Source organism: Myotis yumanensis, unplaced genomic scaffold (genome assembly GCF_028538775.1).
Source record: "Myotis yumanensis isolate MYYU_CA2020_CCGP unplaced genomic scaffold, mMyoYum1.0.hap1 SCAF_12, whole genome shotgun sequence".
Taxonomy (NCBI): domain Eukaryota; kingdom Metazoa; phylum Chordata; class Mammalia; order Chiroptera; family Vespertilionidae; genus Myotis; species Myotis yumanensis.
The window spans coordinates 11963688-11986004 of NW_027223763.1; the positions used below are offsets into that span (position 1 = coordinate 11963688).

The window sequence follows — 22317 nt, forward strand, 5'->3', positions numbered from 1 at the left end:
GAAGGATGTTGAAGTGAGAGGATGCAGGGCAGGAGGGATGTGCGGGTTTTCACGATTCCTTTCGTCTCATCATTTCCCCTCTGAATGTGATGCAGAGTTCCCCTCCCACACTGTTGCTGACACCCGAGATGTTCAAGGTCCCTGGGAAGCTGAGCTGGGAGCTGAAGCTGGAGAGGCAGCCTTCCCACCACAGCCTGGCTACCCACCACTTCCTTTTGCATCCGGCAGCCTTGGGAGCTCCCAGTCCCTGCACGAGCTTGGCGGTGATCCTTCTGTGATCCTTCTAAGCTTTCTTCAAATGGCAACTCGTGGGCTGTAAAAGTTTGCTTAGCTGCCTCTGCTTCCAAGATCCTTGCTCAGGGGGGCTGCCTGGATACAGAGCGGCCCAAACAAGAGATGCTAATGGGAGGCTGCATACACACTGTGAAGGTCACGTGCATAATGAGATGAGTAAAGGGTAACTCTGCAACCCCAATGTGTCTCATTCTACTTTTAGAATGTCAGGGCAGGGATAATTTTAAGTACCATCTTGTTTATTTTCTTCCCACATTTTACAATGAAGCACCCAACGGCTGGAGAAATACAGAGGAGCCGAAGGTCATGATGAATTTACGGCAGAGCAAGAACACAATCGTAGTCACTGAATTCTACCACAGTCTGTAGCTGCTAATTTGAAACGAGTCTTCTCAACCCCTTTGTGACATTAAGGTAGCCACATAAATTCCTCAGGATCTAGTTTCCTTTACATTTACAATGGGATAATGCCTGGATCTACCTCATAAGGTAATAGAATTAAATGAGATACTGCTTTGCAAGACATTTAGCACAGGGCCCGTCACTCAGCCACATTCTGCAAATGTGACCAATTGTTAGTGCTGTTACACCACAGTCAGAGGGAGGCTTGAATGGCAGGGCTCATGGGAATGCAGTCTCAGACCCAGCTCAGGTATCGCCCCCTCAAGGCATCTTCTCCTTACATCACTCCCATCTGCAACCGGTAGCGGCTGCCCCTCCGCCATGTTCCCACAGGACCTAGTGCAACCCCCATTATGACTCACACAGTGCATTTTACATTTCATCTTCTTGGTGTGTCTCACTACCACCAACTGGGGGAGGCCAGAGATGGTGTTTTATCCATCTCTGCCTCCCTGACATCTGAGCATGCCACAGATAAGGCCATGTGTAATACACTCACAGGCCACTTAACAAAGGGGATACATTCTGAGAAATGCATCATTAGGGCGAATCGTCATTGTGCAAACATCATAACTCACTTCCACAAATCTAGGTCCCATGGTATACCACCCTGGCAAATGTGCTCCATTGTTGACTGTTATGCTGAGCCTGACTGTATTTATTGACAACATGAAGGGAGAGAAGAAGGAAGCGAAAAAAACAGGTGCTATATATGACAAGGGACTAGTATTATTTACTGAGAAACTTTTAACTATCATATTTTCCTTCTCACCGAGCTAAGCCTCCCAGAAGTTGTACCTTCTACTCACTTGGCCCCACCCATTAAGACCTCTTTCCAACCCTTTCACTGTCTTCATAAATAAGAAAGCTATGAACAAACAGAAAGGGCAAAGAACAACATTGTCAGGAATCTTACATACACTCACAGTGGGCCGAGGTCTTCCACACTCATCAGCCTACTAACACTCATTGGAGGCAAGGAGTATTATCATTGCTTTTGGATGATGAAACTGGGGCTTGGGGGGTGGACTAATATACCCAAGGCCACAAAACTGGAAATCAGAAGACCTGAGTGTAGAGAACCCACATCTTAACCTCTGCACCATGCCACCTTTTCTCTCTCCCAGCACTGCACCACTGACTCAACCCTACATCCCTGTGCAAACACCAAGCCAACATTAATGGACCATCTAACTCCATAATGGTCAGTGGAAAGTCTGAATGTGTGCACACCAATAGAGCCCAAATGGTAGTCACGGCACTCCAACTCATCAAACCTCCCACTCACCATTTGCTGTTCCCAATCTGAAAATCAAAGTAGCCTTCTCCTCACAACAGCAGAATGGAATTATTAAGGAGAAAAAAATCAAATTTCCCTACCTCTCTCAGTCATCCTCTGCCCCCAGTTCCAGAAACATATTTTTGGATTTCATTTGCTATCAAAAACAGAAATTAGTCTCCAATTTTGGACGTCAAACTCAGTTATCCCTTTTGTTAAGAAGGAAAATTAGCAACAATTCATTCTGGTTGGAAGCCAAGCTCACATCTCAGCACAGAGTGTCATTAAAAATCCCTTAATGACACTGGGTAGATGGCGGCTGGGATGTCTTTAAAAGCATGAACTTGCTCAGCTGCTTGGAATAAGCTTACAGGGTTTATTCCAACCTCAATCCCTTGTCGCTTTAACCTAGGGATCAGTTTGTATTTAAGGAAGACATGGCTTGAGGCATTTTTCCCTTCCATGATTTTGTGCACTTAGACTTTGCTAATGCAGAGGTTTGAGGAAAACAAAACAAAACCAAACCCCCCAACAATTCCACTCTAGGGGGTATCCACAGCTTCCTGCACCAGCTCAGGGCCATCACTGAGCAAGTCATTCATTAAGTACAATAAGAAGGAGAGAGAAACAGTTTTCACAGCGTATAATTACGTTACCAGCTCCATCACAGATCTTGTTTTCATTCTGACTGAACCAGCCTCCCCTTCTCCCTGTGCTCTCTCTCGAAAAGTTATTAAATGTGGGTTGGAGTTCAACCTATTCTTCCTGATTTCAGTATATTAATATGGTTTATTGGTGTTGCATGGCCACCTCCCACCTGGGTGTTCTGAATCTCAGCTCAATTTATATTTTCCCCCCTTCCTGGGCTCTGGGGTAAAGCTTGTTTCGTTTTCATGGTGGGGGAGAACTGTGAGGTTGATTGCAGGTTCTTATCTTTGGGGATGGGAACAAAAACCTGGGGAGTGAAGTCAATCATAGAAGAGGAGGCGGCCTCTGATTTCTTGCACTGTCATTCCCAGGACATATCTTCTCAGGACATCTGGTCTACCTGTCAGCCCTCCCTTCCTTCATGTGTTTCAAAGACATACTTTATTCTATGTCTACTGAGTCAGAGGCTCTGTCAGGGGTTAGAAGAGGTTAGGCCATGAATAAGCTCTGGCTCTTTCCCTTGAGGAAATTTAGGTCCAGCCACTGAAATCATTTCTTCAGAGCACTAACACTATGTGGACACTGTCCAAGGTGCTGAATGCAATGTGCAAAGCAAACAAATGTAACCTCTATCCTTATTTTTTTTTAAATGTCTTTATTGATTAAGGTATTATATATGTGTCCTTATCCCCCCATTACCCCCCTAACCTCCCATTCATGCCCTCACACCCCTGTTGTCTGTGTCCATTGGTTAGGCTTATATGCATGCATATAAGTCTTTTGGTTGATCTTCCTCCCTTACCCCCAACCTCCCCTACCTTCCCTCTCAGGTTTGACGGTCTGATTGATGCTTCTCTGTCTCTGGATCTGTTTTTGTTCATCAGTTTATGTTGTTCATTATATTCCATAAATGAGTGAGATCATGTGATATTTATCTTTCTCTGACTGGCTTATTTCGCTTAGCATAATGCTCTCCAGTTCCATCCATGCTGTTGCAAATGGTAAGAATTCCTTCTTTTTTTTAACCACAGCATAGTATTCCATTGTGTGGATGTACCACAGTTTTTTAATCCACTCATCTATTGATGGGAACTTTGGCTGTTTCCAAATCTTAGCTATGGTGAATTGTGCTGCTATGAACATAGGGGTGCATATATCCTTTCTGATTGGTGTTTCAAGTTTCTTGGTAACCCCTATTCTTAAGGGGCTTACATATGGCGAGAGACCCCAATGTTAACTAAATATGTATAGAATTGCAGACTGACAATAGTGCAATCAAGGAACAGAGCAAGGCTCGAGGAGAAGGGTTAGTAGGAGATTTAACAGAGGCTAGGTTACGAAAAAAAGAGGCCAATCACTGCAGGGTGGATGGATTTTGTCCAGGAGAAACTGGCTTGGAGAGGTGGAGAGAAATGCTTCAGGCAGTGAGAACAACCTTCCCAGATGCCCTGGGACAGGATGTAGCCAGGGATATTTAAGAACTGATGTAAAGAGAGTGGCAGAAGGTGAGGCTTGAGAGGCAGGCCACAGCTTGATCTTGGCAGGGAATGAAAGGTCATGTTAAGAAGTTCAGTCTCACCCTAGCTAGTTTGGCTCAGTGGCTAGAGCACTGGCCTATGTACCAAAGGGTCCCAGGTTTGAATCTGGTTAAGGGCATGTACCTTGATTGCAGGCTCTATCCCCGATATATCTCTCTCACATTGATGTTTCTCTTTCAGTGTCTCTCCCCATCCCTTCCATTCTCTCTAAAAACCAATGGAAAAATAACCTTAGGTGAGGATTAACAACAAAACAAAGAAGTTTGGACTCTATAACAAGTAAGCACCTGCACAATTCCCAGGGCAGATGCAGTGTTGATGAAACACTGAGAGGAAGCAAGATTTAATGCAGGGGAACGGTTCTTAGGAATACGGCAATTGTTCAATGACACAGACATAACAATAACGAGATGGGAGGTAGACGATGGGATCATTAGAAAGGTAGAAATACAGTTCTATGTAACTTTCAAACTTGCCTGGAAGAAATTATTTCTGACTGGGGTTTTCTTTGAAGAAGTTTTGGGTTTTTAAGGACATTTTCTGGAGGACAGAGATAATTAAGTGAGGACGCAGAGATGGGTAAGTTCCAATATCTGGAAATTAGGAAGGGTTTTCCTGGTGGACAGCAATGGTTAGGCAAATGTATATCGAGAGGCAGATACAAGGTAAGGCCTTGTGTAGACAGCATTAAGTATGTGTGAAGGAGTAATGGGCCAAAAAGGCAGAGGCCATGCTGTAGAGCACTTATACACCTGAACATGGTCCATGTTGCCCAAAGGTCTGCCATCAACCTGGGAATGGGGGTACAGTATAGGGAATATAGCCACTAATACTATAATAACAGTGTAGTGTCAGGTGCGTACCTGAATGATAAGGGGGATCACTTGGTAAATTACATCGTTATCTAACCATGATGCCTTTCACCTAAAACTAATATAACGTAACATTAAATGTCACCTGTAATTGAAATATTAAAAAAATAATAAAACGAAGCCCAAGATTATTCCAGAGCGCAAATTGTCCGAGGAAATATTCGTTTTAGACAAGTTGTTTGGCAGTGTGTGGCTCAGCAGCCACCTCTGGTGTGGTGGGATTTTCCCCTCTAACAGTTGAAAATCACTGCAAACTAGCCCTGAAGTCAATTAGGAACCTCATTCTGCATTAAAGACACAAAGCTTCAGATTAGCTCACTCTCCTGGCTGAAAGGCATGAATTAGGGGTGGAAGCAAATAAATGTAGACCAAGATTCATTACATACACTTCTGTGCTCAAAAGCAGCTACATGTGTGGCATATAAATAAACAAGGTCATCTAAAGATGAACATTTCTTAGGCTGGCAAGGAACCTTTAGACTCTAATTCCTCAGTCATAGGAAACAGAGAAGACTTGAATATCAACTTACTAAAACTCCGAACATGATGCTAACAATTTAACTTGACCTTAAAAAACAGACCTTTTGGCATGGATATTTTGATGCAATAGGAATATCAACATAAAAAAACCAACAACAACCCACATATCACAGAGTGTGTGTGTGTGTGTGTGTGTGTGTGTGTGTGGTTTAGCCAAACAAAGTATGCAAGAGACATCCCTGATCTACACCCATTCCTGAGTCTCACTCCATTTCTGAGTTTAGGCAAAGGATGATGACACTCATGGAAGAGATAGTAAAGAATAAACAGTCTGCAAGTCCTAAAAATTAAGTGTTTTTAAAGCTTATATCCAGATAAAATGGCTTTGAATCAAAATACCATGTGCCCAAGCCAAACGCATGCCTTCACTTTTCTTCTATAGCTTCCTAGAAATGCGGTCATCTATTCTCAAGAAATTCTCTATGACGGGGAACTCATTACCTTGCAATGACCCCCTTCCAATATTAAAAAAATATTATCACAACGACTAACATTTATACGATTTATTGAGCCATTGCTAGGTCTCAGGTACTGAGCTAAAAGCTTTACGGGCATTATTTCATTTATTCATCACAATAACTCTATAAGATAAGTACTGCTATTATCCCTACGGTATAGACAATGAGGCAAAAGCTGAGAAAGTAAAGATATTTTCAGACTAAGGTTAAATCTTCTCCCATCTCTGACCACCCGCATCACCTATGGAGTTCTAATTTTGCTTCCTAGGGATTTCCAGAACAAACCTGAACCCTTTACAAAACAAATATAATTTCCAAGGTAATTTTTGTGGAAGTGTGGGCCATGGGAGGGTCTTGGATCAGGGGTCAGGATCACTTGGGCTTTCAGACAACTGCTTCACTTGTGTGTATTAATCTGACACAATCACATGTGTGCAAAATGAGGATGCTAAGCCCTGCCTCACATTTCTGCTATGAGAACTGAAGAAGTCACTTCATGCAAAGTATTTTGAAAATTGCAGTGTTTATAACAGACATGCTCAGTAGTATTAAGTTTATTTTTGTCTAGGTTCCTTCAACTCTTATCGAATGATTCTATTCCACCCTCTCCTTAAGAGGTCACTGGATATCTACAAAGTTTTTCCAATACCTTGACTACAATCCTCTTCTTTGGATAACTTCAAATACATCATTCATCGTCTCAAAGCACAACTCCCAGAACTGAAGAGAACAGAACAGGGAACTCTAGTTGTTGTGTTATCTGTCTGCATTAGCATGGAAACATCTCACCCACTTAACCTAGAAAATGTACTCCTTTCAAAGCTGTCTCTTCCAATGGCCAGAATATTGGGTGACTATATCCTGACTTACATTGGGAGCCTCAAGGGATGCACAAATGAACAGGAGTTTTTAATATGAACCAACTACCATTCATTAATAATGCTACCTGCATGGCAATTTGGACGAAGCCCAAAACGCTGTGATCAGGGCTGCTTTATTGTAAAACTCATAGTGGATCATTCCCATTATATTCAGTGCTGTGAGCAACCACTGGAGTTGTGCCACGAGGCAGCTCCATTAATATGACATTGATAAAATCAAAGATGGAAGAAACCAAAGCCCCTTACCAGGGCGCAAAGGGTCTCAAGGAGTTACTACATCTATTAGATAGAAGGAAAGTAACACAGAGATATTGACACAGCTCTCAAACTTCTGTTAAGGGAACACCTAAAGTTCTCACTGTAAACATTAATACTTGGGCTCTACTCCTACAGAATATGATTCAGTATTCTGGGGATCACTGGCCCCAAATGAACCAAATACAGATGATTTATAGGCTACAGCTGAAAAAAACAGTGCTGCATTCAGTAAGTTTGGATGCAAACCCAGGCCACCTCTTCAGTATGTGCTTAGCAGGGCAAAAAGCCACTAGTGGCCTTGAGAAGGCTCAGACAAAGGAAGGGGTGCTATCTGCCAAGGGCTTGGATGGGGCTGTGTATTTATTGTTCTTGCCAGCTGGGCTCTGGACAAGTGCTATATCGTGCTGACCTTTCCCTATAATGGGCAGTAAGTATCAAGTATAACGACGTTGTAGCACAAGGGCAGAATGGCAGAATTCATTTTCTTCCTGAACACCAAACCCATTACTCAGCCCCATCCAATATTTCAGCACCACGGACAGCTCACAAGGCGGGCTGAATGCTCTCTACTAAGACTGGGCTGGCAGCTCTGCAGCTACAGGTTCATGGGGGCAGGTGAGAAAGGCAAAAGCTACCTCATCCATGGTCCATCTTAAAGCAGTAAGCCATTCACTTTATATAAGTGGTAGGCAACAGAACGAGTATTTGAATTTATTCTACAGTCTCTGCTCTTAGTTACTAAAAACTATTTACCACAGCCTTGATCATGTTACTTAGCCTCTGAAGACTCTCTCATTTATATATGTGTGAAAATTAATGTTGAAAATATAAACGTCTCCAAGGCATTCTACAGTGAAGAATGAGGGTAAAACGCACGGTCACATGCCATCAATAGTGACCTTAGCATAAGAGTGCTAAACAATGAGAAAAATCAGTAGGTCAAACTTTGCCTCTAATTTGATAGGCATAAACCAAACGTCTTTAAGCTAGAAACTGAATATATACAATATGAGAAATACTGAACTTATTTGTATTTTAAAGGAAAATCGAGTAGGGGTTCATTCACCATGGTGAAGTGGGAGCATCATAGGATGTATTATTAGAAGTCTGGGTGTTTCAGAGAAAGGAGGTGAAAGTTCCACTATGAACAGAAAATACTGAAGGAATTGGTGTCACTTAAAACTGGAGATGAAATTGAGTTACACTGAGGCAAGGCTGACAAATAAAGGGCCAGAATCTCAAAAGCATGCAATATATATCCAATGGGAAAAGATTTTTTTAAAACATAAAAGGTACTAATATGGTCGTCCCCTCAGGGAAGGGCCTGGATTGGGAAGGAGCAGAAAAAAGCTGAGGTGCTGGACATATTTCTTGGTTTGATCTGGGTGGACTCCTGTGTAAAATGTCATTTAGCTGCATAGTTGAGATGCCTTCTTTATTGCATTCATGACAAACTTCAATGTATTTGAAAAAGGCAATGTCAAGTGAGAACCAGGGTTTGGAGAGTGTAAAGCAGAACAACTTTCTGGAGGGCACTTTAGCAATAGATATCAAGCACCTAAATCAGTTCCTTGGACCATGCTTTGTAAATGATTATACTGACTACAATGTCTCATTAATTCAAATTAACTGAGTGAAGTGTAAATGGTAGGATATAAGATACTTACAAAGTAAGTACTTATAGGGAATGAGATAAGAGTATTCTTCAGGAAATTCCAACCAAGCTTGTACAGGCTTCTCTTTCATATTTTTTAATTACTAAATAAGATTTTGCAGGGAGGGGGGCTTTTTTAGTTTGGAATAGGACCCACAAGCATGATAACCAGCCATAGGTTATCTGATATAGCTCAATCTTTCTGCACTCACATTGGAATTTTTTTTTTTTTAATCCTCACCCAGGGATATTTTTCTCCATTAATTTTTTTTAGAGAAAGAGAAGGAACATTGATGTGAGAGAGACACACTGATTGGTTGCCTGTCACACATGCCCTGACTGGGGCCAGGAATTGAGCCTGCAACCAAGGTACATGACCTTGACCAGGAATTGAACCCAATGTTCTAACCACTGAGCGAACCTGGCCAGGGCTGAAATTCTCTATTTAAGGAACCATATCCTTGCCTGTGGCATAAATGCAGTGTTTAGTTGTATTCAAATAGCCCAGGATTCTAAAGGATAAGGACCTCTTCCAAAGCCTTTGAATGCCCCCTTTCCTCTAAGGTGGAGCCATGCGTGGAGGATATTTGACCAGCCAGGGGCGCAAGGTGTCCGGTACGTATGGATCGTCTTTGATGCTCAGCTCTTACCGTCTGCAATGAAGTGCTCGGGCACGTGCAGGGTCACCTTCACGGTGAGTGGACAGGACATCTGAGTGCCGCACACCATGGCCAGGATGCAGGAGCTCACGGCGATCAGCGTCAGTGCCGTCCTGTTCACTGGGCTTTTCAGCAAACCTAGTGGCACAAAGACACACAGACACTTAAGTCTCTGAGGCGAGGAAATGGGCATAGTGCTGAGGGTGGAAATCTTGTTAATTTCCAAAAGGGGAGCTGGAAAAAGCAACCGTATTTTCCAAATTCTGTGCTTGCAATGGCGTCTCAGTGGCCCCTCATTTGGGCTTAACTCTCTGAACATGGGCTTATTATTCCTTTTGGTAAAGACAAAAAATAATAGAGCTTCCTGAAAATCATGGCAGTTCTCCACTCCTCCACTCCCATTTAGGTTGGTCATTCTTGATAATAATTAGATGATGTGATGTTAAACTGTCCACTGTCTTTGGGGGCCAGTGAGAAGATTCTGTGATGTTGAATTCATAAGGCCGAGTGGAATGAGTGTGGACTTTGGAGTTTGACAGTCATGGGTTCAGATTTCAACTTTAGCTCATGTTGGCTGTGGGACCTGCTTCATCTCTGAACTCTGGTTTTCTTTTATGTAGGAGGGTAATAATACACAACTCACAAGTTTGTTGTCATGATTACAGACATGTACTTATCATGTCTGTTACCTAAAAAGATTTCACTTTTAGAAACTGTCAGAAGCTGATCAGTTCTTCTCATTTTCACAGGCTTTTACTGATCACCTACCATGTGAGAAACACTCAGCAGAATAAGAATAGTCCCTTTTATTTGGGAACTTACCGGCTGGGCAAAGGGAGGCTTAACCACAGCTAATTAGAATTCAAGGCAAGTTGTGTTAAGAGCTAACAGACAGGGAATAGGATGGGGAGGGGAGTTTTGCCTGGGAAAATTAAAGACAATTTCACGGATGCACCAGAATGAGTAGATTGGATCTGCATGGCAAGGAGACCACTGGGCCAGCAAAGAAAACCCATGGATTATGTCCCCAGTCCTCACTGTGTCTCATTCTGTAGGCTTTGCTATTCATATCTATTTTCCAGGTTTGATTTACCATTTTTTAGAGCAATGTCTCTCAAATTTCTATTACCCATGGGGCTGCTCTTTGGAGCAAACCTTTATGCTCAAACTCCTGGACATCTCTCTATGCATGTCCCATGAGCATGACAAACAGAATACGTTCAAAGCTGCACACATTATCTTTTCCTGAAAGCCTCCCCCCTCCTCCTCCTCCTCCTCCCTCCTTCTCCTCCTCCTCCTCCTCCTCCTGGGCTCTCCAACTATTGAAATACCACCATTTACACTGCTCAGAAACCTAGATGTCACCTTTTGGTCTCCCGTCTTCCTCCCTTACAGCATCTAAACAGCCATGTAGTCTTATTTATCCTATGTCCTTAGCATTTTCCCCTTTCCCCTTACCTCTTGTATTGGGTGTTGCTTGTGGGAGGAGGGAGGTGTAGGCACATCTTCCCATCACATTCCCTGCTGGAACCCCTTGAGCTTCTCCACAGCATCTGGCTACAGGAGGGACCCCATGTTCCTCAGCTCGGCATCTGAACCCTTTCAGGACAGATCCTCACACTCACACCTCCTGTTGCCCTCCCCGACCTGGCCCAGGTGCTGGCGGAGCTGCAATACTATGGTGCCACGGCAATCAGCACTCTCCATCCTGCCACTATTAGCACAGACATGCTTTCTTTTGCATAAAATTCCACTTGTTTCCTTGCACCCCATCACTCACTGAGATGACTGGTACATACCAATTCCTCTCTGTTTAAACAAACTGCATTTGATGTGTTACCCAAAATATCTTACTCAAACACTAGGCAGTGGTTCTCAACCTTCTGGCCCTTTAAATACAGTTCCTCATGTTGTGACCCAACTATAAAATTATTTTTATTGCTACTGCATAACTGTAATGTTGCTACTGTTATGAATAATAATGTAAATATCTGATATGCAGGATGGTCTTAGGCGACCCCTGTGAAAGGGTCGTTCGACCGCCAAAGGGGTTGAGAACCACTGCACTAGAGTCTAGTAACTGGATGTAAACTCCTTGAGGGCAGGCACTGTGTATTCTGCTCACTACTGTCATCCAATGCCTAGTGCAGTGTCTGGCATATGGTAGAATCTCAGTAAATGCATAATCCTTTCCAGGACCAACAGTAACGGTATGAGTAACCAGACACAGGGGCTAACCAATCAAAAAACCATGCCAAAAATAGCCAACAATGCCAGGCTGATGGGCCCTAAAGGAACAAGGGCCCATGTGACAGTCCACTTTGGGAGTTTTTGTAGGAATCTGTTTTTCTTAATGAACAGCCAGCTGCTTGAGAGAAGGGATACTCTCTTCACCTTCTTGATTTCTCTCAGTCTAACCTCATGGACTGGAACCTAAAAGTTGCTTCATTTGGGAATAGGATCCTTATCTTTACTGCCAGTCCTAGGACAATGCATAACTGATAGTACAGACTGTTCTTATATTTGTGGCCATTATATCTATCAAGTGAAATAGCAAATGAAATAAAACAGATGTTTCTGGTGTAATGAAGAATCCCTAAACCTAAAATGACCATAAAAAAAAAGGAAACACTTTTTAAAATATATATTTTTATTGATTTTTTTTTTTTTTTTGAAGAGAGGAAGGGAGAGGGAGAAAGGGATAGAAACATCAATGAGAAAGAAACATCAACATTGGTCAGCTCCAACCCAGGCATGTGCCCTGACTGGGAATTGAACTGTGACCTCCTGGTTCATAGGTTGATGCTCAGCCACTGAGCCACACCAGATGGGTGGAAACACATTTTATCTCTCATCTGGGAGCCACAAGAAACTATTTCAAACTCTCACAATATAAACATTTACTAACTAGGTAGCATAGCAAGCTAACATCAATGTTTTCTCCTGTAGAGTATAGATTAGGGGTTGGTAGCTTGCACAAGTCTTTCCATAAAATGTCAACATAGTACCCTGAGCCTAGCTAGTTAACAAAATCCCCAAATAACAGCATGAGCAGCATGGAGTTTTTACTTTACATTCTATGGAATTTGTTCTGAGGGGAAGAAGATGTTGGGATGGTCCAGCATGAACAAATTCTCGGGAGGTAAGCCACGTCAGAAGGAGGGTGAGAGGTAGTGAGAAGCCCCTGGTATTGGCGAGGTGGATGCCTTGGATGGCCAACAGCATCTCTGAAAAGGCATCTCTGGGACCTGGTCAACACAGCTACAGACAAGGGTGTGGTCAAGACATTCCTTTTCACTAATCAACCAACCATGTGGCGTCCACAGGCTGATTCCTGAAGCAGGAAGAGCTGAGGGGCAGGCGTGGAGTTGCTCATACTGTCTCCCTGGACCCGTGCGGGGTTAATTGCATCTCCCATGTCATTTAAACCTTCACTGGAATCCAGGGTCATTAAGAGTCAACGGGGTGGTGAGGGAAGTCACATCAGCTTAATGGTCTTCTGTTTTCTCATCTAAACATCAGGAATAAAATGACATCTCCTTCAGGAACCTTGTAAGAACTAAACGAGACAGCAGATGTCAAATGCCTCACACAGTGCCTGGCACATGGAGGCGCTGGTAAATGACCGTTGCCAAGCCGTACGATGGTATTCACCTCCTCACTGATGGAAGAAACAGGACTCATCTACCTCTTTGTCCAACACGTTACCAGAACATCCTAGGAACTGATTCGTTCTTTACAGAAATGAAAGACAAAAAAGAATGGCGAGCAAAGGGAGTGTTATCAGAAGAGGGAGTGGGAGACAAGATGAAAATAAACTGCGTCCTGGGGTGGCACTCGCTTGGTGAATGCCTGAGCCACCATAGCTGTCTCTGAAGTCCGAGGAGAAGAAAGCATGCAGGTGAAGTCTCCACTCAGGCCAGACGACAGTGGGAGCAGCCACGGGGACTGGAGAGTTTCCATGGCAACGGGACCTGGCAGAGACTTCACAGTGGGACTTTTTAAGAGTAGTTCCTGGCCCAGGGACCTAAAGAAACATCAGCACTTAGCTCTGAGTATGTGCTGTGGACAGCGGCAAGGTGGAAACTCTGCCTCAGAGTACCCGCCCCTCCTCTTCTAGGTTCTGCATGGCACTGTAGGAACAGGGACAGGGAAGAGAGCCTCCCTTTGTCCAGTACTTACTGTGATCCAGCCACTATGCCTAGCATTTACATCTATCCATCCAACCGTCCATCCATATATCCATCCGTCCATATGTTCATCCATCTATTCATCCATCCGTCCGTCCGTTCATCCATCCATCCATCCATCCATCCATCCATCCATCCATCCATCCATCCATCTATCCATCCATCCATCCACCCACCCATCCATTCATCCATATATCCATCCAGTCAACCAACTTTTATTGACCTGCAACTCTTTCCCTGCACTGTTCTAGGTACAGGGGAAATGATATTGAACAAAACAGCCAACATCCTTGAAGCTTACATTTTAGTGCAGAACAATCACTCATTCAACCTTTACAGTGAACTTTTATTACTGCCCTGATTTACAAACAGGGGAGCAGAGCAGTGAAAGGACTTTTCTAAGGTCACCCAATCACACGTGGCAGAGACAGAATTAGAACCATTTTTCCCATTCTCTGCCCCATATCATACTGTCTCCTACTTCACCACAGAATAGGGGTCAGGTTGCAACAGCATGATGCCACCCAGGGACCCTTGTGGGCCTTTGCAGCCAGACATGCCTATGTTCACAAACATGCCTCGCTTAACCACACAATCTCCACGTGACACCTACCAATTGGTCTAACCCTAAGAAGACAAAATGTCTTCATCCGAAAAATGGGAATGGTGGTCTTCTTTCAGAGCTGATATGAGAACAAAATAAGATCATTCAAGTAATTGGAACAAAAAAGTTTGATAAGTGATAGTCCCAGATCATGACATGAGCATCCACAGAAAGCCAGGGTCACAGTTACCCCTGGCATACACCCCAGCTTGCAGTTCCCATCCCATCCCTTTCAGGGGAGCGAGCTGGGCTGTAGGAACAGAATTTAATCAAGAATATTGATGGCTGGAGCTGGAGAAAGTTAATCTAATTTTCCTCTCATTCCCCCTCCCGCTCACCCCCCAACCCCTCTCGTGGCAGAAGAGGACGGCGTAAAATGCATTGCTGGGGAAATTCGACAGGAAATAACTCAGCATTGTTGATCCGCATGCTGCCTATAATTTGGGGTTTGATTGATTCCCTGTTTGGAAATGCCAGGTTGAGAGAAGAAAATCAAATTTAAGTTAAATTTGGAATTAAATCAATCACATTTTACAATGAAGAAAATAGATCTAACCCCATCAGTCCAGTGTGTGTGGAAAACTTAAAGCTGCCACAGGCCCATTGATTCCTTCCTCCCAATATTCCCAGGGCCCAAGAGACTAGGCCCTGAGCCAAGAAGTCATTTCTTTCCTTAAATGGCATGTGGGGTGAGGGTGGGGACGGGGGAGACAGGGGTCCTAGGAACCCAGGACATTAGGGTGCAGGATTCCAGGAGGAATAGGCTGGGGCTTGGTTCCAGATGTAGGAATTTATATCCGAGCTCTTCCATTTCAGAGCTGTTTAAGTTTTGGCAAGTTCTGTACACTCTCAGAGCCTCAGTGCTCTAACCTATAAAGTGGGAATGCTCATCTCTGATCGATAAAGAAGTTGTGTGGATTAAAGGGGAGAAAATAATTACAACATTAAGCATGAGCACTCAGAGATCTATACGCTCTTGGTAACTTTCCTTTCATCTTAAGTCCTCAAAACCTCACTGCCCGACACTTATCATCTACATGGATAGCAGCAAGACGTATGGCACTTTGGTTTAAGCTAAAACTCTGGCTTTTACACTTAGCTGCTAAACCCCATGGAGAAGGTGCCTTACTCCTCTCCACTAAGCTTCAACATCCTTACCTGGGAATTGAGTCAATAAGTAGTTATTTAATGTGTACCTGCTATGTGTCAGATGTCATATTTCTTGCTCTCTGATGATATCCGGTGTCTATAACCATGTCTGAATATATTAGGTTTGATTGATTTCCTGGGTGGAAATGCCAGCGTGAGAGAACAATCTATGAAAGGAGTGAATGAATGAATGAATGAATGTTGAAATGTTGTTCCCCATTCTACCAAGAGGTGTCAGTATTGGAACATTGCTATTGGCTCTTTTCTAGTCAAATGCATTCAGTCACTTTCTTCAGCAAACACTGGTCCCTGGCTGCCCAGAAATCAATCATACCTGGAGCCCTTGGGAAGTCACCGTTAATCCTGCACACCAGGGCGACCACTGCAGACTGCTGGTGCCCCATTAACCTCACTGAGTGCCTCGGGGGTTCCTGTCACACCTGCACTCCAGGACCTCTGCGCTTCTTTGCTTTATTTCTGGAAACTAAAATTGGGACACATCGTCTGACAACGGCCAGTGTCACGCTGGAGGCAGCAGGAAAGAGTATCTGAAACTGGGGCTTTCCCAGAAACTCTAGGAGAGGTGGCCGCCTCTCCTCAGCCTGACTCCTGTCTGGATTCTGCACAGGCTACTCCAGCGTGATATGCCAATATGGAGCATCCTTACCCCGTCTCGACCACCTGGGCCAAGTCCTCCTCTCCTCCCCATCTCTAACTCTGCCATGAGCTAGTTTCTGTGTCCTCTGGCTCTCTGACCTTGGCACTCTCAAGTCCATAGAATCCTTTAAATCATTTGTAATTTCCCCCATCCCCCACCTTCCATAGGATGTTCCTCCATGAGATCTTTGCACACTTGCAGAGACAGCAAACTCAACCCTTCCCGAGCAACGATGCTGCTCTCAGACACTTGTACAAAACAGTCCCAGAATCTCACTCTCTGAACCAACTCCTGCTGCCATGTCAAGTAGGATGTGCCTAATACCTCCTCTTCAGGGCCAGCTCATTAGTTAAAGGTGGCGATGAGGCTACCTGGAGCCTTTTTTGCTCCAAACCAAACATCGCTAGCTTTATTTTGCTAAAGTCATATTTTGAGTCTCTTTATTATACTTTTCTTTACAATGGCTTTCCTAGTAAATTATATGTCATCATCATCATCACCACCACCATCACTATTAATATTTATAAAAATGTGTGAGCCAGACAATACAACTAAATATTTTGCACAAGCCTCTCATGTATCCTTCACAGAAACGTCATGAGAACCTGTCTATTATCATGTATGTTTACATGTGAGGAAATTGAGGCCTCCACTGGCCAAAGACTATGCAACCCAAAGGTAACTGGGCTGAAATTGGAAAACTCTTTGACTTCAGAGTCCAAGCTCTACCCTTTAAAAAAATATGTTTTCATTGATTTTTAGAGAGAGAGAAAGGGAGAGGGATATATAGATAGAAACATCGACGAGAAGAAAGAAAATCCATCGGCTGCCTCATGCACACCCTCCACTAGGGATCAAGCCCAAAACCCAGGCACGTGCCCTGACTGGGAATCAAACTGGTGACCTCTTGCTTCCTGTGTTGACGTTCAACCGCTGAGTCACATTGGTCAACTCAAGCTCTAATCTTTATCCTCCATCACCTCTCCATCAACATGCTAATGTGGCTAGATCACTGAATAATCAACCTTAACTGCCAAGCCGCTTGTAGACCTCACCTTGCCCTGTGATCCCCTGGAGATTGTGGGTGGAATGATCTCATCATCCCACCTGAAGTTCACCTCAGGTTTTCAAGGGACCTCTCTTAATTACCAACCAGAACTTTAGAAGGAGGGCCGAAGGTGAGAGGAGCTAGCTAGGCAGCTGTGTCTCCTCCTCTCTGACCCCAGAAAATACTACATGGCCTCCACTAGTTCCTTGTGCTGCGTCGGGCCACGGTGCTACCTGTGAGGTCTCTGGGGAACACTGTTGGCCAGCTCTGCTCCACGAATAAGAAGAGTTTCTTTTTTTTCCTTTTTTTTAAAATAAAAATATATTTTATTGATTTTTTACAGAGAGGAAGGGAGAGGGATAGAGAGTTAGAAACATCGATGAGAGAGTAACATCGATCAGCTGCCTCCTGCACATCCCCCACTAGGGATGTGCCCGCAACTGAGGTATATGCCCTTGACCGGAATCGAACCTGGGACCCTTGAGTCCGCAGGCCAACGCTCTATCCACTGAGCCAAACCGGTCAGGGCAAGAAGAGTTTCTATAGTGCAGGCATGGATTGTGGCACCCACTGGCAACAGGCGCTGAGTGGGGCTGCAGAGCCTGGCTGTTTGGGTTTCTCTATGGCACCTGGCAGGTGGCTGTGCCTGTACATGGAAAGAGGACTTCAAGGTGAGGACAATTGGTATGGGCACAGTGGTGGTGGTGGTGGTGAAATAGGCACACACAGTGCCATATTTTTTCAGTTCTTATTTTCCAAATTGTTCCCAAATATCTCATTCACGTTTCACCAAAACCCTATGCAACAGGTTTGGTCTCCAGTATACAGGTGAGGAACCAGAGAATTCATGGAGAGTGAACTCATGTGTAGACACCAGAGGAATAACTGGGCCAAGGAGCCACAGGTCCTGACCCACAGCCCAGCGTTCTTTGCGTGACACGACACCCAGGTCACACTGGCCAGGTTGGAAGGTGGGATTCGAATCTGAGCCGCTACCTCCTGACCCACTGACCACACGAGTATATCCAAATGTCGCAAGGAGCCAGAGCGGTATTAGGCACAAAATAAAATGTATCATGGAAAGAAAACTTTTCCATTTTCAAAAAATGTTGGCACATGCTGTGTTAAATATTCATCTCTTGAAGTGTTAGAGTAGATATCTGTTGATAAAATCTCTGAGAAGAAAAAAAAGATAAAATAAAATCTCTGAAAAGGCCTGCATTGAGTTCTCTTTAGCAGAATATCACCTGATGCTTTCTGAAAGTATTAATATATTGCAGAACTATTATTCTATGGAACAAAATAGTAGAAAACAATGGGCTAGCATAGTCATGTATACAAGGGTTGCTGTCAGTGAAATCAGCATCTGTCCAAATTCACGCCTGCCCCTATGCCAGGCACCGTGTTAAAGATTCTATGCGCATTCAGTTATTTAACCTTCTCAATAGCCTTGCAAGGCAGGGAGTACTGTCTCCACTCAACAATGGGAAAACCCAGACTTACCCTCGGGGAAGTGACAGAGGAAAGGTTCATGGTCGGTGTTGTCTAACCCCAAGGTCTGCACCCCTCTGGTTCCCGAGGGTTCAAAGAAAATGGAGCTTTAGAGCCGCAGGAAAACCCGTGCAAGGAAGGAAAAGAGGCCAGTTCGGGGGGATGAGACTATTCAACTGCTACTCAGTAGGCTGATGGAACGCATTAGGGGCAGGAGAGAGATGCTGTGCTCAATAGATGAAATTGCTGTGTGCGGGTAAGAAGCTGTGGAGAGGCTCATTCAAAAGAGCTGAAGTTCCAGGGAGGCTCAGAGGTAACTGGGGAAGAAGGAGGGAAGACAGGTGCCACTTGGGTTTCAGAGTCACAGGTGCTCATCAGCTGGCATTGACTTTCTTTTTAAAGACCCAGGAGCTGAATCCTGGGTTCCCCCCGCCCCTTGTTTCGCTGCACCTCCCAGTTCAGCCCATACCACTGGTGGAGTGGGGAACGGCAAAGGAAAGCTGGGGACCACGCAGTGGGTGTCGAGGCACAGAGAGCGGCCACCGTTTCTGGGGCTACAGACAGAGACCAGGGCCAATCGCCTCCCACCCCTGGGAAAGGCTCGGTTCTCCCTGCTGTTTTCAGCTGCCAAGTAAGTCACTGTTCCCTTCTCCTGGATGATGCCACTTGACTTTGGCCCAAGGTTTGTGAAAGCAGAAGGAGACGCGCAACGCTTACTGTGCGTTAATATTTCCTAGGTCTGCCGTGGTGCCCTTTACCTACAGAACCTCTTTTGTTGCATATGTCCACTGTCTCCTCTAAGCAATTCTGCCACTACCTGACATGGGAAGAAACAGAAATCCAGAGAGCTTAATGGACTTGCCCGAAGGCTCAGAACTAGTCGGGGACAGAGATGGAATATGAACTAAGATGCACTCTTCTGGCTTCACACGAGGCTTGCTGACCATCAGTTCCCATGCAGGTCTGAGACACCGGAAGGACTGGTGGCCTGAGGAAGTAGGTTCCAACATCAAGGGTCTTGCTTAGCATCCAAATCCTATTTCTAGCAAAGAACAGCACTAGCGCCCCTAGGGGACAGAGGACCTTGCCCTTTCCTGGGAGCAGGAGTTCAGCTGCTGCAGACCCGGGGACTGAGTTACAGTAAGCACAGCTGTCTCCAGCTCCTTAAACCGGGACGGCATTGGTTCCTCTGGTTTTCCAATCCAGCACCTCCTCTTTTGACCATTAACATTTCAGCAAAAGCACCTGTGCATTGTGTTTAAACAGCCAGGTGCAGATAAACAGCTTTGCCTTTAGGCCTTTGAGCAGAGAATATACAAGAGGATAAGAGAAGAAGAAAGAAGAGAGAATGTCCCTGCGAAGCATTCCTATAAACAGAAGCCTTTACCCATTTCAGGCCGACATTCTGGGCCCAAACCTTTCAAGGCTGCTGGTTTAAATCTGCCACCTACAAAAGAACAATAGTCATCTTAGCCTCAGGGACACGCCAGACCCACACTCTGTCTTAGTCTCTAGTGGCAGGAAGTGGCTGGGGAGCTGTGCAAAGATCGCTGTTTTGAGAATCCAGAGAAGAAACTTCAACACCGGCTCTGCCCTTACTCACTGTGTGGCCTTGAGCAAACACTGTCCCTCTCTGGACTTCAGTCTCTCCTTCTATAACAGGGAAATCCATTCATTCAACAGTAGTTATTGAAGGCCCACTCTGCACTGAGCCCTGTGCTGTGATCTGGGAATACAGAGATCTGAGTCATCAAGGTCTCAGTGTCCAAAGAGGCAGCAGGCTTCTGAACGAAAAATGTACTGCAAGGGGACCCCCACGGTGGCAGAGGTCAGTGCAGAGGAGGGGACCTGAGTCCAGTGAAAACCACTGAACTTGTTTCTGTACCTGCAAAGTCCATGTTCTTCCATTCCCTTAATCCACGATGCTTTAGACTTTACACCGATCTGCTGAGGTTGTTTTGAGGTTGATTTGGGGAGCAGAAAACCATTCCCGAGAGCTGAGGCGTGTACCTTTAAGAGTTGTCTAAATGGTAAAAAAGAACTTGTGGTCCAAGAGAAGGAACAGCAAGGGCAGACGGGGCATTACACCTGAAGGGGAGTGGTGGCAGCAACAGCTTCGTGGAATACAATATTGGCAGAAGAGGCCCGAGGGGTGGGTGGGGAGCAGCTCACACAGGCAGTCACGGTCCACTGCAAGGCGGGAGGGCTTCACCCTAGATAATGTCTCCAGTCCTTCCTGGCCAGCCCTCTGGGCATGGCACAAACCTGAAACACACCCTCATTCATGCACTTTGTCAGGATGTGGAATCTACTAAGCCTCAGGCACTGTGGTGGGTGCTGAGGGATCCAACACCTTGTCACAGAGGATGAGGTCTTGTAGACCCGTGCCTCTCCAGCAGAGGACAAGGAGAGGCCCTGGGGTGAGAGGCAGAAATATTATTCGGCAAAGACAGTCTCTAAGCACAGCAGGCCTGTTACACCCTAGGAGGCTGAAGAGCATCCTGGATAGAATCAGAGACCCTGGAGCTTGGTGATCAGCCATTCCTCCACTCGATGACATGAACAAGCATGAGTCACCTGAAGTGAAAGGTAGATCTGATCTGGAGAAAAGGAGAGAGGTCAGGGGACCAGGCAGGCAGTTCGAGAATGGCTCCCAATGGTCCTCGCCTCCTGGTGTTCACCCCTGGGTAAGTCCCTCCTTAACAACTTGATTCTGTCAAATGGAACACAGCAAAAGCGTGACCTGTCACTTTGAAGATGGGGGTCCAGAAGCCTGGGACTTCTGCTTCGCCCCCACTCTCTCTGCCTCTTCTCACTTTCTTGTTTGGGCAAAGCAGATGTCATATTGTGAGTCCCTCTCTAGAGGGGCCTGTGTGATAGAGGATGGAGGGAAGCATCTGGGTACCAGCCCTCGTGGGAATGAATCCTGACCATCTGTGAAGCAGACCCTGCCCCAGTCGGAGCCTTGAAATGAGCCCTGGTGGACAATTTCATGCAGCCTCCTGAGTAACCCTGAGCGGGAGGACTACTCATGCGGGCCTAATCCCTGGCCACAGAATAAATGTTTGTTGAGATAACGAATGTTAATAAACACATGTTTGTTGAGGCAATCCATGTCTGTTGTTTTAAGCTTCTAATTTCAGGGTTCGCTGTTACACAGTCGTTATCTACTGAAATCAGTAACTGAGGAAGAAAAGTCCTCATCCCTAGCAAAATACTCAGGGACCTTCAGGTTTTCAAGAGACCTTCATGCATTTACAAAAGGTCCCCCAACCATGTATTGTGTGCTCCGCCCTGAGCACATTGCAGGGTTTCCCTAGGGGCCAGGCACAGCCCAGAGCTGGAGGGCCCTGGCTGGGTGGCTCAGTTTGTTGAGCATTGTCCCTGCACCACACGGTTGCCGGTTCAATTCCCTGTCAGGGCACATGCCTAGGTTGTGGGTTCGAACCCCAGTAGGGGGTGTGCAGGAGGCAGATGGTCACTCTCTCTCTCTCTCCAATAAATACATAGTTTTTTGGGAAAAAACCTAGAAGGACCACAGCCAGGTAGGCGAGGTCAGGGGGAGACATGATTATTCCAGACCAGGTTATGAGGTATGAGCTGGGAGTAGGGAGCCACTGAACTGTGCCTGACAAAATCAGCGGTGGCTTCACGGGGCAGGAAGTTCCCTTTATCTCTACAAAGTCATTTCTTT

At 45.1% G+C, this 22317-nt stretch overlaps 1 protein-coding gene across 3 annotated transcripts in view; it reads right to left on the reverse strand.

Annotated features, from left to right (window-relative positions):
* The window catches only part of ASTN2 (astrotactin 2), a 759574-nt gene that overhangs the window by 447813 nt on the left and 289444 nt on the right, over positions 1 to 22317 (reverse strand). For all 3 annotated transcript variants that reach the window (XM_070430790.1, XM_070430789.1, XM_070430788.1), the window contains one exon: positions 9475 to 9621. In XM_070430790.1, the coding sequence (XP_070286891.1) occupies positions 9475 to 9621 (147 nt within the window). The remainder of the gene's footprint in view (positions 1 to 9474; positions 9622 to 22317) is intronic.